General features: G+C 38.6%; 1 protein-coding gene across 2 annotated transcripts in view; it reads right to left on the bottom strand.

The window, feature by feature from the left end:
• The window catches only part of SCG3 (secretogranin III), a gene marked incomplete at its 5' end in the record, with an annotated part of 28,062 nt that overhangs the window by 3,414 nt on the left and 9,940 nt on the right, over positions 1–14,708 (bottom strand). Inside the window, 3 exons of one of the 2 annotated variants that reach the window (XM_083870634.1) lie at positions 3,915–3,995; positions 5,996–6,124; positions 6,721–6,804. In XM_083870634.1, the coding sequence (XP_083726760.1) occupies positions 3,915–3,995; positions 5,996–6,124; positions 6,721–6,804 (294 nt within the window). The remainder of the gene's footprint in view (positions 1–3,914; positions 3,996–5,995; positions 6,125–6,720; positions 6,805–14,708) is intronic. The other variant, XM_083870635.1, reaches the window with a different exon arrangement.

Raw genomic sequence — 14,708 nt, forward strand, 5'->3', positions numbered from 1 at the left:
AGAGGAATAATCATCTCTTGCTCTTGATTGATTGCTGTCAAATGCTAAAACAAGAATATTTTCTGGTCAAGGGATTTGGTGTTCTGTTTTGCACAGCAAAAGCTGTTGTGCTATATTATTTTCACAACTGTCATGGAATCAAAAGAGAGTATTAAATGGACTATTTCTAGTTGAAATCCCAGTTAAATTCCCACTTACTACCACAGTAGTGGAAATTCATGAAAGTAGCTCCCTGAAAATAGATCAAAAATAATACAATTATTTACCTTGATACAGAACATAATATTCTGGTTTGAAAACTACTGCAGTGAGCAGCCTTTGTGACACAGTGTTAGTGTCAGTTCTTGTCAATCCTCCTCTGTCAATCTGCAACAGAGTGCTGAAAGATCCTTCCTCCTTTTCCAGTAGATGGATGCATCTACGCAGCCTGATTCACACCATATGCATTAAACAGACTTTTTTTTATGCTGGAAAACATCACTATTTTCCATGAAAAGAATTCTACTGCAAAGCAATTTTTCAAATGACATAGAAAAGGAATCTATTGTGTAGTCGTGACTCTGGCAGCAGATTCAGTATATTCAAACATAAACTCAATGAAGTTTCAGTTCATAATTAGCTGCATAAATGTGAAGCTTAATTTGTTAGAATCAGTAGAAGAACATCAATGTTTTAAGGGTTCATGCTAAGTTAAATGAATCAGTATCTTTCACAAGAATGCATACATTTTGAATTTTTCAGTATAAATTATTCCACAGATGGTGCCTTCAGAACACATTAAAACTGATTTTGCAATGTCCAGTGTACAACATCACACAACAATATGTGGAAGAACCTTTTTTCAAACTGTGCATTCTTAACAAAATAGACAGTAATGAATTTGTGGCCTTTTAGGTTTCAAAAATTGACCAAAATGGGATAGAAATTGAATGATTTAAGAAGCAAATTGATGCTTGTGATAATTTTTTTAACAGCATAAGGCAATTTCAAATGAGTAATACAGAAGATTGATATTCAACACTCCCCACTCCTGCAGAGGTGTCCTCCCCATATCTGTGTTAGCAGGAATTTTGCCATTTGCTGTACCGAGGCGAGGATTTCTTGTCTAGTCTGTTACTGTCATTACTTAACAGAATGTAACCTGTGTGTGTCTCCATCCTGTATGAGTAATAGGGACAAACAGTACTGAGCAATTTAGTAATTGGGATGAGAGATTTCATTCGTGTTGACAGAATGAGGGTCTCCAGTGAAAAGTACCAAGGAATGGAAATGAATGAAGAACAAATAATAAATTAATTTAATATCCACATTTTTCACATTAAAATCTATGTGCTTATTTTACTTCTAGAATAGTTTCTAACTCTAAGATTATTATGTGGAGATGTGAAGGTTTAATTACTAAACATCCTGGATGGGATTACAACCAATATGATATTATCCAATTCAGGCTAATTTGTATATCTCACAGCAATTTAAATTGGTTTGTTTTTTTCCTAGAAATTGATAACTGCCAATTCTAACACTTATTTAGAATCTATTGTAATTAGAAAATCAGCTTTGGGTGCTGATTCACTGCAACAGCTGCAGCATTACGTGGAGCTGTCCAGTAAATGAAGTGAGCTCTTATTTGCATATTCAGATCAAGCCATTTGCCACTGAAATTAATGACAGGATTTGCTTTCATTTCAAAATGGCTGCTGTTAGTGTGATGAAGCTCTGAACTACCTAAGTATTTGTTGAACAATCCACACATGCTTTTTGTATCAGTTAAATGCCCAGTTCTGCAATGGTTTCAAGCATCAAACCAGGTCTGGGAGATATGAAGGACAGGCCTGTGGAGCCTGTAGGTTGTAAAGAGGCAAAACAAACTTTGGACACAAAAGGCAATGAGCCCAAAATCGAGGCTTTTGATGTGTTTATCTTTAAATCATCCCAGCCACTCAAGCTTACCAGCCTCCTTAATAGACAATTGATACTTCCAAACTGCAGAAGTGCAAATCAGCATTTCCAGGGTTATTAGTCATTGAATGAATATATCTACTGAAATTCATACAAAATGAAGGACCCGCAAACATTTGCCTGAAGAAAACCTAAACCTCTTCAAGGATATTCAGTGAGTAAACCAATCCACGAGTAGGGCTGGCAAAGTCTGGCCATTTTAATCCATGAATTACTTTGAGAATCACTTTTCTGCCAGCCCCCAGGTGCCAGCTGGAAGTGGAGAAATGATTGATGAGCACAGCAACACCACCTAATCTTGCACTGAAGAAACACTGCAATGCATTCACGGTTAGATGAGCTTACCCTGACTGTACTTAACATCATCCCAGGGGAACTGAATTAGCATTTTACAAAAATAAAGTGTATGAAAAGGCACAATAAAGATGATGTATCAGAAGAGTAAGAATACAATTCTAATTTTGTCATAACTTACACTCACTTTAAGGCCTATTTCCATTGCCAGAGGACAATAAAGATATTTTAGTGCAAATGAAAATCCATCTACACAGATATATATATATCTTACTGCATTCACAGGCAGATAAAATGCTATTGATCTGCAGTCACAGCCATTTTCAGACTGCAGCAGTGCAGAAGAAAGATTACTACAAAGAGGAGCGAGAGGCTGCTCAGGCAGTATGTGTGATACAGAGATATAATCACACACGATGGAGATCTAATTACTATAATGAGTATATTGCTAAACAGAACCATTAATTAAAATTGGCAGGAAAACTCTAGAGCAAATATGTAGGCCTGCTGCTAACTGCCATGGCTGCCATTGTGTAGAAATGATTTGAGAGATGGGAATTTTTTTTATGGTCTTTTCTATTATAGTTTCTGTACAGAAAAATGAATGTGTTGGGCTGCAGGCATGCAGTCATCTCTGAAATGGAATTCATACACACTTCAGCTCACAGAGAGGATGGATAGATTACCCAGGGCTAATCTCATCTCACATCACCCTCTGCTTGGCTGGTGCAAGAAGGATCCTTCTCGCCAGGCGCCAGTCATAGCCCAGGGATGGATCCCCTGGCTAGGAACCTTCACTTCCAGAGCAGGCAATGGCAGAATACACAGCCATGGCAGAGAATAGGGATAGAGGCTGGTTTAATGTAAGAACTTGAGGGAAAAGATGGTATGGATAAATAAAGATCTGCGAGAAATAAAGGCGAAATCCTGCTGCTGTTCTGTTCCTGCCAGCAGCTCTCACACAGCCCTGCCTCGAGGAAGAGGCAAATGGTGGGACAGCTGGTGAGCAAACCCTGTGCAGCTGCTTCAGGCACTGCTCCCTTCTACACAGCTTTGCATGTGAGAGCTACAAGTCATTTGAGTTGATTTGGGCTGTAATCCAATGTATCACAGTGCTACTGACAGAAGTTTGTATCTCAAGTGTTCCTGGCTATGAAAAAGGACTCCTATTGGTGCAGGCTGCTAGCCAGATGCACTGAGCTTCTCTAGACACCAGACATTTCAGAAGCATCTATCTCACCTACAAAGTCATAATTAAACAACATGATGAGCTAAGAAATGAAGCATTAGACAAAGCTGACACAGCTACCTGGTGACAGGCAGAGAGACCACCAGGACTGTGTGGACAGCACATGACTAACTGACCCTCTGTGAGTCAGTCTCTGTGGGTTTTGTGGCCAGGGCCATTCGACCCAGTTTACATTAATCTACCTTAGTTCACTATTTATGTTCATTGGCTTAACTTTTACATGACCTGTATTATTGAACTCTAACCTGTAGTATTTAACACCACTAATGTTCACTATAATCTACACAAGCACAGTTTTACATTACTATTATTTAAGGTATAACACAATGTTAAGTCATACAACACAATATAAATTACTTGCTTTTTAATGCATATGGTGCCCACCCCAATGTCAAGGCCTTTTACTTCATACCTTCTTTGTTACCTTGTTTATTGTGTTTCTTCAGCCATTCTATGTTCTTCCTGATTGCTTCCAAATATGCTTCAGATTTCCCTGGAGGAAAGGATGAGAGAGAAATCAAGCACTTACATCAATGATTGATGCAGCTTGCTTAACTGGGTGAAGCTGGTCACAGCAAGGGCAGATTAAAACTATTCTTAGTTTCTGTTTAAAACCTGAGTCCTGTCAAACTCAGTCAGGCAAAATTCCCACAGATGGTTAGCAGGTGTTGCCTGTGCAAGATCAGTCATGCACAAACCTAGGATTATGGCTTTTTTTGATCTTCATAATAACTTTTGGTGGCATCCACAGAAACTGCATATGTGGATTAAAAACAACCTATAGCTTTTTGATCATCATAACTCCTCAGGAAAGAAAAAGCTGTTGAGATAGCAAGGAATGACTTAACTAGGGCTGAGAGCTTTCAGTATCAAAACTCCTCCATATAGTAGTACTAGCAGCATACAGCAAACCCAAAATTGTGATATTTCAGAAAGACAACTTGAAATATAGTTACTATTTTTACTGAGAAAAAGGATGTATTAAAATTACCATGATAACTCCTTGTTGTAGCTGAAATTTAAAGTGAAGGCTATTTTTGGACCAGAAAGCACACAGGACAGAATTAGTACAAGGATTACCTAATAAGGCCCCTAAGGAAATATTCCAGCTAATGGATTTTGAATTCTTAACTTGGCTGGAGCTTTATTGATGTGATGTTCTTACATTTGTCAGGAATAAAAACCTAGTGTGATTAGTGTGTAGAAGGTTATTACTGCCAACTATGCATGTCTGTGCCTGTTAATAAGTGCATACAATATTAGATACACCCTCATTTTTTACCTGGCAGTGCAGTAACTTTACAGTAAGTTACTCTGTGAAAGAGCAACGGCATTGAATGATGAGACAAAGAACTAAATACTGATCCAATTTAAATTTCTAAATAGATACTGGGCTGAAGATAAAGGAAAATAACCTGAACCAAACTGAAAAGACAAATCTTCAAGAGATGAGCAAAATGTGTTATTTATCACTTCCCACAGGTATTGAGATAACTTTACTGTGAAATCAGACAGCCATCTTGAACTATTTTCCTCTTCCATGCTGAAATAAATAAGCTGCTGGAAAAAATGTCACCTTCCCTCTGTGAGCGGCTGCACTGCCCACAGAGCTGAACCGATGGACTGCAATCTACTGCAGTCCTGATTTCTGTAATTCATTACTGAGCAGTCTGAGTGAAAACACTGCATTCCAAAAAGTAGGAGCATCAGACAGCACTGGTGCAAAAGAAGCAATGTTGTTTAACCAACTGATTATAAAACATAGATACTTGTGCTGGACCCTTTCCAATAAGAACTTACTGAAAGGTTTCTGCATCAACAAACATTCTCCTTCAAGAGTTAAGCACATAAGGAGGAGCAATGTCCCCTGCAGATTTGCTTTCAGCTGATTTGCACCCAGGTGACTTCAGGCAGCACAGTGTAATTTAGCACGTGGCATTATTTGTCGTGCTGAGGCTTGACAAAAAATGACTGTACTACTGTGCTACATTTGCTTAGGGAGACACTAACTTACTGTAATGTTTTCAGAGTTGTGTAAAACAGGTTAATTACTGATAACCTTTAACTTCTGGCGTGGGAAATGTAAATTGTGACATTGCAGAACTCTTCATTGCCTTTCAGTACCAGCTTGTTCTAACACAAACTATAGAAATCAAAGGGCCTGCTCAGATTATTGAATATTCTGGCCGTCTAATTTCATTGAAAAGCCACATGCAAAGAAGCAAAATCTGTCTGCACTACTGCATCAAACTGCATTTCATATTGTTCTAAAAGGGTGCATGAATTCTGTGAATGTCTGCCCAGCAAGGGATGTAGTGTCATATATTTAAAACTTGGCAGATAAGTACACTTCTGAATCAAGCTGTTGTGTGCTGACTCCCAGTGACTATAGACTGAAGATATTTATGCTAACACCATGGAAAATCAATGCCAAAGAGAGGAAAAGACTCCAGTCATTTGGAACACACATAGTAGGAAAGCAATATTCTGTACCTCCAGATTCTTCACTGTTTCCTGCTGCATTTTGTCCTTCATTTTTTGTAGAATCCTTTGAGACTTCATATTCCTTTTCCATTTTAGCTGCTTCTTCCTTCGTACTGTCTGCTTCTTCACTACTCTTGTCTAAAGAAATAACAAAAGCAAACAATTTTGTATCGAATGCACCAGGAGCATTTCTCAATTACATCAATACAATCTTGGCAAGTAAAGCATTTTGACTGCTGGTTGAGGAAGAGCCTCATTGGAGACTGTCTCAAAGTGCTTTCTAAAGGTCATCTCTGCTCCAGACCCCTGGGAAGAGGAATGACTGTTTCTGCTCTCACAAACAACAGCTGAATACAGGTGACTGCAATGCAAAGGCACATTCTGTGCAGAGAAAAATTCTATGAAACGTGCATTTGCTACCTTCAAAGTTGACAGATAATGCTTTTTCATTATTGTTTAGGATTAAAAAGCACTGATACAGCTTGCTTTTGTGTATGTGTCATGTCTGGACTCCAGTGAATAAAAAAAGAGTGAATATACTTCTCAAAGACTGGACAATTAAGTGAAAATCTCTCTCTTGTTGTGTGCTTAGACAAGAGAGCTGTGGCTTGGTACAGGTCCTTGAGAGACTATGGCTTTAACAAGGAGTCTGGCTGCTAAAGCAATTAGCTTGCTTTTAACTGAATTGGTTAAGAAACATGTTATTCCAGGAAAGAAAATTGTAAAGTAAGTACCTGCTGTTAGTTTTGTCCTGGTTTTGGTGGAAGGGTTCTCAAGCTTCTTCTTTGTCTGCTCAGCTATCATTGTATCTAAGTTTTCTAGAAATCAAGGCAAAACAAACCCCAGTTATTCTTCAATGGATAAAATGCAGAATCCATCCTGTATTGTCCCCAGCATCAGTCTGAATGGTAAGCAGAAATCTAAAAGAGCAGCCTTCATCCTTGCCCCTGAACAGTTAATGCAGAGCCAATGCTAAAAGAACAAACAGCTAAATGGAGTATTGATCAAACTTACTTAAAAAAAAATAACAACTGAATCATGACAATAAGAGTACCAAATAGTGCCAACATGTATAAAGTCAGTAAAAGTGTGCATCATATTCCATATTTCAGTCACGTAAGTCACAAAATACAGATGACTATCTGTAGCAATTTATTCTGATGAAAGCAATGAAAGGCTTTAATTAACTTCTCAAAAAATACAAGACTATGAAATATGTGCTTCATCCTGGTGGGAAAACACTATCCCAAACTGCCTGTGTGTCTCGATTTTATATGGTTTCATTAGAAAAAGTCTAGTAAAGGGTTTTAAATTATATTTAGATGAAATAAACATGTAAATTGAAGAGATCAAAACAAATACTTGCTAAAGCTGCTGAAGTCAAGCATTTACCTGAAAACCAACTAGACAGCTGTGGCCATGTATACAGCTCTAGAAGACCAGAAAATGTATTTCTATGCAAATTTCAGGGCTGAATTAATCTAATTTAAAAGTAAAAGCTCCTCTTCATAAGGATGTTTCAGATATAAACACTGTATGCTTATGTGGGAAAAAAAGTCCTTTTGATACCACACTTGGTAGATATTCAAAATACAGATCACCATACAACCTGCCATGTTTCCTCAGTCATATTATGGACATGGTGTAGAATTTTCCTTCCTTTTATTAGCTTTTAAATGTTCAGTTAAACATGGATTCAAAACTTCATATATACTATCTTGTTGCTAGGTATTTTGAGAGACTTAGTTTTGAAATTTGTCAGAATTCCTTTTATAAAAACAGTTGAAATATTCAGTGTGAAACATGGGAACTGCAGCAAAATAGATATAATAAGACTAATAATATTTTAAGTCATATTTTCTGTATAAGGCCAGTATTTTATCCATCAGCTGGGAGCATTTTTTTCCATTAGAATAATACTCAGCACTGGAGTAAACATAAGGAGACTTTTTTAGCAAGCATATTTCTCTTTGTGGCAGATCACCTAAGCAATTGTGCCTCCCATCTGATGAGAAATCACATAATCCTGTCTGTCTGCATCCTCTATATTTTGTTATTTACATAAAATTAAAATGTAAGCAGTATTTGTTGGCACCCTGCCTGATTGCACCCTCCCAATTCTACATCATATCATGGGTTTTTTTGTGAATATTTTCATTTGCTACATATCCCTTTAATGTGATTTCTGACCTTGCTCCAAATGCCCTAAACAAAACAGGTCTGGGCTGTGTTACAAGCTGGGTCAGACATTCTGGTGAAATAAAAAACAAACCAGAATTATAGTGGTGGTATTGATGCATCACTAATCACTTGATCCAAAGCTTATTGAAAGGACCTTAAACATCCCTTTCAGTTCATCTTAAGATTCTATTTTTCATCCTGAATCAGTACCATACTAGTATTTCAACAGCAATATAAGGATTTCTCTGTTGCAAGAGACACAGTTTTCAGGATAAGATTACACAGTTAAGAGATTAAAAACCCTTTGTAAACTCAAGCAAATAGATTATTCTCCTTCACTAATTCATGAAAATACAAAAATGTCACTGATTTTGGAGCTTAATCCAGCATATTCTATTAAATTAGATTTAATTTAAAATCTAAACATGGTGTTTTAAAAATAAAAGTATTTAAAAATTTAAAATATTACACATATGTAAGTGCATTGATTCCTAAGTGCCTTTCATGTTCTTCCTTAAAAGTGTCTGCATTTAGGCAGTAAGTTTCTATTAGCAGGGAACAAAAAGACTCTACCACGAGACAGATTTATAACCTGCCAAGACATCTTTAGATTTAAATGTCTGACACTGATATTTCCAAAAGTTTTTGTTTTGTCAGTAGATTGTAGTGTTTGAAAGTTGTACACATATCCACATACAGCACGTGCTACTGCAGGCGGTGGGATTTATACTCCTCCATTATTCATTCACTTCTATAAATAGCATCAGGAATTGTACAGTTTCTCTGAGTCCTTTGATTTGGGTAACAATTTCATGTGAGTTCACTATCACTCCTTTGTGAGTGCAGAATTGCTTTCCAGCTCCATGAAGTGTAATAAGGCAATATTGACCACTAATGACCTGAGCTTTGCCACTAAAGCCAGACTGAAACTGATAACCACCGTGTTCCATTTTCAGAGCTTTGTTTTGCCAGTAAGGATGTGGACAAACCTACAAGACAGGCCTTGTAACAGGCACTACATTTTACAGGAGAAGTGGTGAAGTGACCTTGCCAGCTGGATGGCACATCAACATGGATCTGAACAATTGTAATCAGCCGTATTTCCTGAGTGACAGAGTCCGTGTTTGAGGGGCTTGGCTGATGTGCCTACATGTGTACCCTAGAGAGAATATTGCCAGATAATCCCAGTTCTTCCTGAACAGGATTTATTGCCCTTGCTCCGCTTCAAAATTAATGCTTCAACAGCTGGTGTTGTTTCAAAACATGTTTGTACTTGCCATGTGTGGCCAGGCCAGGGCTGAGCAGTGTTTGCTCTGAGTTACCCTGATGGAGTGAATCATCTTCTCGAGTGAGCAGTGCCTGGCCAGCAGCTAAGCAACCGCCTGTCCTAGCCCAGGTCTAACAAGGATTGATTACTTTTCCGGTGTCGTTTCCGTAGCAACCTAATTCGCACGGAGGAAGAGCTTAGAAAGGTACTGACCTTTCCACAGAGCTGGCCACTTATTTGAAATAGCACTAATTAAAACAACAGGACAATAACTACTGAGCTAATGGAAGTGACCTACGCTGGTAAATAGGTCAATGCCCTGGCGGCAGCTTTCCACGGAGCAGGATAATCTCATCATCCAAGCAGACACTCGGAGTCACAAGATCTGGTTCCTGCCTTGCCTCACTTTCTAACTTGCTCTTTGATCTGGGATGACTCACTGAAGCATTCATGCTGGAGGAGGGCTTCTGTTTTGAGTAGGCTTTCTGAGACATCCTAGGCCCAGTTCCTACACACTGATAGATGCTCTCAGTTCCACCTGAAAATGCAAATTTTCAGCAATTTTGAAACTCTAATGTCCTTCAAGCTGGGCATCCAAAAATCTGAACTGCATAAACCCAGAATGTTTTATCTTTACTCTGGGAGAATGTACTGTGGTAACACCCTCTAAATCCATGGGAAAAGACACTACATGGATAACTATTATTAATTAAATTACTTTGTTCTTAGAGAGGCAGAAACTAATATATCTGAGTATTTAATGGAATTAGTGATGGAAGCCTGACATGGACCTTTCTCAATGGACAGATTCATGGTGTTTTCCAGACTCTTGCAAATTTTCCTGCAAAGTGTTTTTTCTTCTTCATAATTGCCCTGTACCTGGGAGGCAGTTTCACATTCTATCCTCATCAAATTGACTGAAGCTGCGATTCTATGTAATTAAATTTCCACAGAACGACCTGCTTTGCTGTTCTGTTTTCATACAGCATAAAAAGACTGTGTTTATTAAAGGAGAAAAGGGATCATCAAGGTATGATATCACTTTTAATGCTAGCTAAAAAATTCATTTACTTAATGAGTTCATACACTCTAACTGCTTCAGCTGGAAAGCTTTGTGCTGATGACTGCTTGTGTGAGATGCACGTATTTCAGACATTATAAAATCACAGTTATCAAGGGCTTTTCTGTCTCCTGCAGTAGGTGATCCTTAAGAGTTTGCAAAGCCATTTTCCATCTGTGAAAAATCTCTGGATATCTCAGCACTTGCTTGGGACTATTCTATGGGAAGAGCACATCAGATTAATTCCTTGGACAAGTGCGTGTCCAAGAGCTGTCAATATCCATTGGATTTTCCCCAATGTAGCCAAAAGCAGAGTGTGACCTTTGGTCAGCTATAGCTGTATCAAGCATATGTCACATAAACTACTAAAACAAACAAGAGAAGTCTCTCCATTGTGGAATTACAGATGGGTCTCAGCCTTGCAAATCTCCTGCTGCTCTCCAACTCCCTGCCTTACATGTCAAGATAGGGCATTTTCTTTCTGAATCTTCCTGTTTGACTGATTTGTTGTGATGGAGTGTCTGAAGCCTAATGCTGCCCTGAGGAGTGACATGTCAGGTGACAAATCCCAGGTCATGGCATCACTTGTAAAGGGATTACAGGTGAGATGGTCAGAGTGATTTGAAATTCGGACAGCAACAGTATCACTTGGCAATCAGGTTAAAAGCAGCTTCAAAAGTAAAGCACAATTAAATAGATGTGCTTTGAGGTAAACATATCTCTGACCAAGTCTTCTTTATCATCCTTCGTAAATTCCGTACCTCACAGACTATTTCTCAGATTTATCCTTTTAATATTCCACAGGCATTTCTTTGCATTACTGCAGGTCTCTTAGAGCTCTGTGGTGCAGTCCTTTGCTAATCCTTTCCCATCCTGGAGCTGCTCTGTGGCCTGTGCACACATTTTATGTGTTTTCACAGCATGCCCTTTACAAGCATAATGGTTTGGAACTGAGGCAGCACAGAGCTGCCTCTCCTGCAGGAGTGGGATGAGTTTTAAATGTTCAGTGACACCTTCTTTACCCCACACCCACATAATCATCTCAAATCACAACTTAGGGTCTCAGTGCTCAACTGTCAACAGAGAGGTGCTGAATTCAGAAAGTGGGGTAGGGGGATATGGTTTATGGAGCTATTAAATACTGTGAGAAAGAATAAAAGCATTGCCCTCCTTTAGAAACACAAACCACTTAGGAGGATGCAAAACCCAGACTTTCAGGAACCAAGCAATATATCTGTCAACTAAGATACTATGAGGAGATGGAGATTTCCATCCAGTTGGGAAAGAACAGAAGAGAGAGTGAAGGGAAATGGAAGAAGAGGCAATACATTTGCAAGAAATAACTGCAAATTTAAATGGTACATAGTGATAAGAAAAGGAATGAACTGTAAAGCATTTGTTTGGATTCTTGAACACATGATTTGATAGTCATGTAATGTGGTGGGAAAAGCAATTAGTGATACTAAAAGTCTTGGATCTCTTCCAAAACATATCTGAGAAGATTTAGAACCTGTGGATACTGAAAATACTATGCCCCCCCACACAATGTCACCCTCAGATGATGCCCAGTTTCCTGTAGTAGTCCTAGTTTTCAAGAACTGTGAGGTCACAGACTTTTCACACCATATCCACCTGTTTGTTTTATTACACAGTGAGAGTCTGACTGGGGGAAAATAGGAGATAAGATCTAAGTAATGGGGAAAAAACCACATTCATGTGTTTGTCTAAATGCAGAAGTAGCAGGGGACAGACATGGAGGTGGTTACAGAAAGAACAGCTATAAAGGTGCAGTGGAGTCTGCAGTCAATATACTTCCTAGATTCCAGTCTTGACAGAGATCTTTGCACACTCTGTCCCCACATAATTTTATCATATCTCCATGCAAATTAATCTCGAGTTTAACTATTTGCATATACTTTACATAATCACTGCTGCTCCTCAGTATTCACCCCACTCTTGCCATCTGAGGTGTCTCTGATTTCTACTTTTCAGATATAGTACAGTATACTGGCATCTCTGTGACCTTAGTTCATCAGATAAAAAATAAATAGCAGAGAAAAGAGCTGCCTGAAATGAAATAGCTCCCACTGGCAGCTGTATGCATCATTCACATGATAAATACTGGGTAAGGAAAATCACCAAAAGGAAAATTAAGGCAGGGAAAAATTTGTTAAATAACCTAATGTTTATGATGAAAATATATAGTAGCAACAAAGAGACCTTTGGAAAAAATTATTTTAAAAAAATGATGGTATTATGCATGAATGGTTCCCTGTATGAAATACTGTCAGTGCCCTTCATTGCCCAGGTCAAAATGAACAAAAGGTCCACATGACACTGTCCATATTCCACTTGTAGCCTCTGGTTCTGTTTTAGCTGCACTTTCCCTCATCCTCTGAAATCACAGTCTGCATCAGGGAGCATCAGCTTATGGTCACAGCAAGGAGAGGAAAGATGATGTCAGCGTGGGCTGTGATTTGCACTTTGCCTCACACTCTTGGCTCTTTGCCTGTTCTTGGCCAACTAAACAAATATCAGGATCAGATCTTTGGCCTGCAGCATCTGTGCTGATGAGAACTTCAGGCTTTAGTCACATTATTCAAACAAGTTCTCCTCTCCCATGAAAAGGCCAGATTGTGTCTACTGTGCACTGGCCTACAATGGGGAAATCAAAGAGCTTTGCCTTCATCAGAAGTGGAGCTGTGGAGGTATCAAGAATTAAGGTGAGAGGCACAACAACTAAGGAATTTCATATTCCTTAGCGTGGAGAGGCAGGGATGTGTCAAAAATCAAGAGAGGAAACTTTCTGGTTCTTCTGCTTCCCTTTTCATGCAGCTTCAGTCTGCCTAAAAGACAGTATCCTAGTAAAACAATATCCCAGCTGCTCTTTAGGAAAGGAGCAAACTAATGAGTGTTTGTGCTCCTCGGCAATAGTTCCCCATGAACAATCCATCTCCCATTGCTCGTGTGTCCTGCGGCTTGCTCCTCTTCCCTGTTGTCCACAGAGAACAAACGATATGAGGGTGGGAAAGGTAAACAGAGACATCTGTTCATGCCCATTTCTAACTAACACCATCTCCTACTCAGTCACGGGGACAGTGTGGATTCTGACAATGAGTCAGAGCCAAAGGGAGAAGGTGTGAGAGGTGGCTTTGGTTTGGTCTATGGAAGAAGGCAGCTGTGACTCAAACACTGCACACTGATCAGCTGGTATGATTTCTCTATTTCCCTCCTAAATAAGGGGGCTTTGCTCCTTAACCAGTCTGTTGTGGGCTGTGTGTTCTACACTGTGGCCCCAGTAGTCTAAATGCTTTACCACAAGGAGGTGAAAAGTGGGACCCCCTTCAGGGAGAGCAAAGTTACAGTTCTTCATTTTCTTCCCAGTCCTTTGCCCCTTTCTTTTCTCCATTTGTGGAAGATACCGTATTTCTCTATGTCACAGATGTATCTGTGCTGCATGTGCTACATGCGCTAGTCAATAAATGAGAACTCCACACAAGGCTATAATGTGCACATAACTAATATGCATTTTTAGGGTAATAGTTTATTTTTTTATAATAGGGTAACATATCTTTCATTTGGTTGGGGTGGCAATCGATAAATTTGCTACAAATCTACTCCTGTAAGCAGCATACAGCAGGAAGATATAATTAATCTAGCATGTAAAAAGGATTCATATATATATACACTGGTGCCTCTTAAGAATTTGTCTATCATCTCTAAAAGCTGTATTTTTTTAATGGCCCCAAGCCTCTAATTGCAAATATCTCCTAGAGTGGTTCTAAATATCACTCATTATTTTGGTCTTATTGGTGGGAGATGATTTATAACTGTATCTGAACAAACTGGCAGAAACCATTTGTTCCTGTTTCTAAGCTGACAACAATATTATTAAAATAAATCTATTACAAAACTATAGTTTACTTTAAATAATTACTATAAATAGACCTTTTATCAAGATGTTAGTGGACTGATATGCTTTCATTTTAAAACTAGCTAGATAGCCTGGCATATGCAGGGAAAGTCACTGGTCATACAAAAAATTCTTTGTGTGGTGTAGATGAAGCTTTTCCTTAATATTTATCAGGTCTGTGATAGATGGCTTTGGTGGAAAGGTTATCAGAGTTAATCTTCACCATCACATTACTCAACAGACAGAAGGAAAATGAAAAAAAAGTGTGATACTACTCACAAACTCATATTTAAACAGTACA

This window comes from Zosterops lateralis (assembly GCF_965231275.1).
Source record: "Zosterops lateralis genome assembly, chromosome: 13".
Taxonomy (NCBI): Eukaryota; Metazoa; Chordata; class Aves; order Passeriformes; family Zosteropidae; genus Zosterops; species Zosterops lateralis.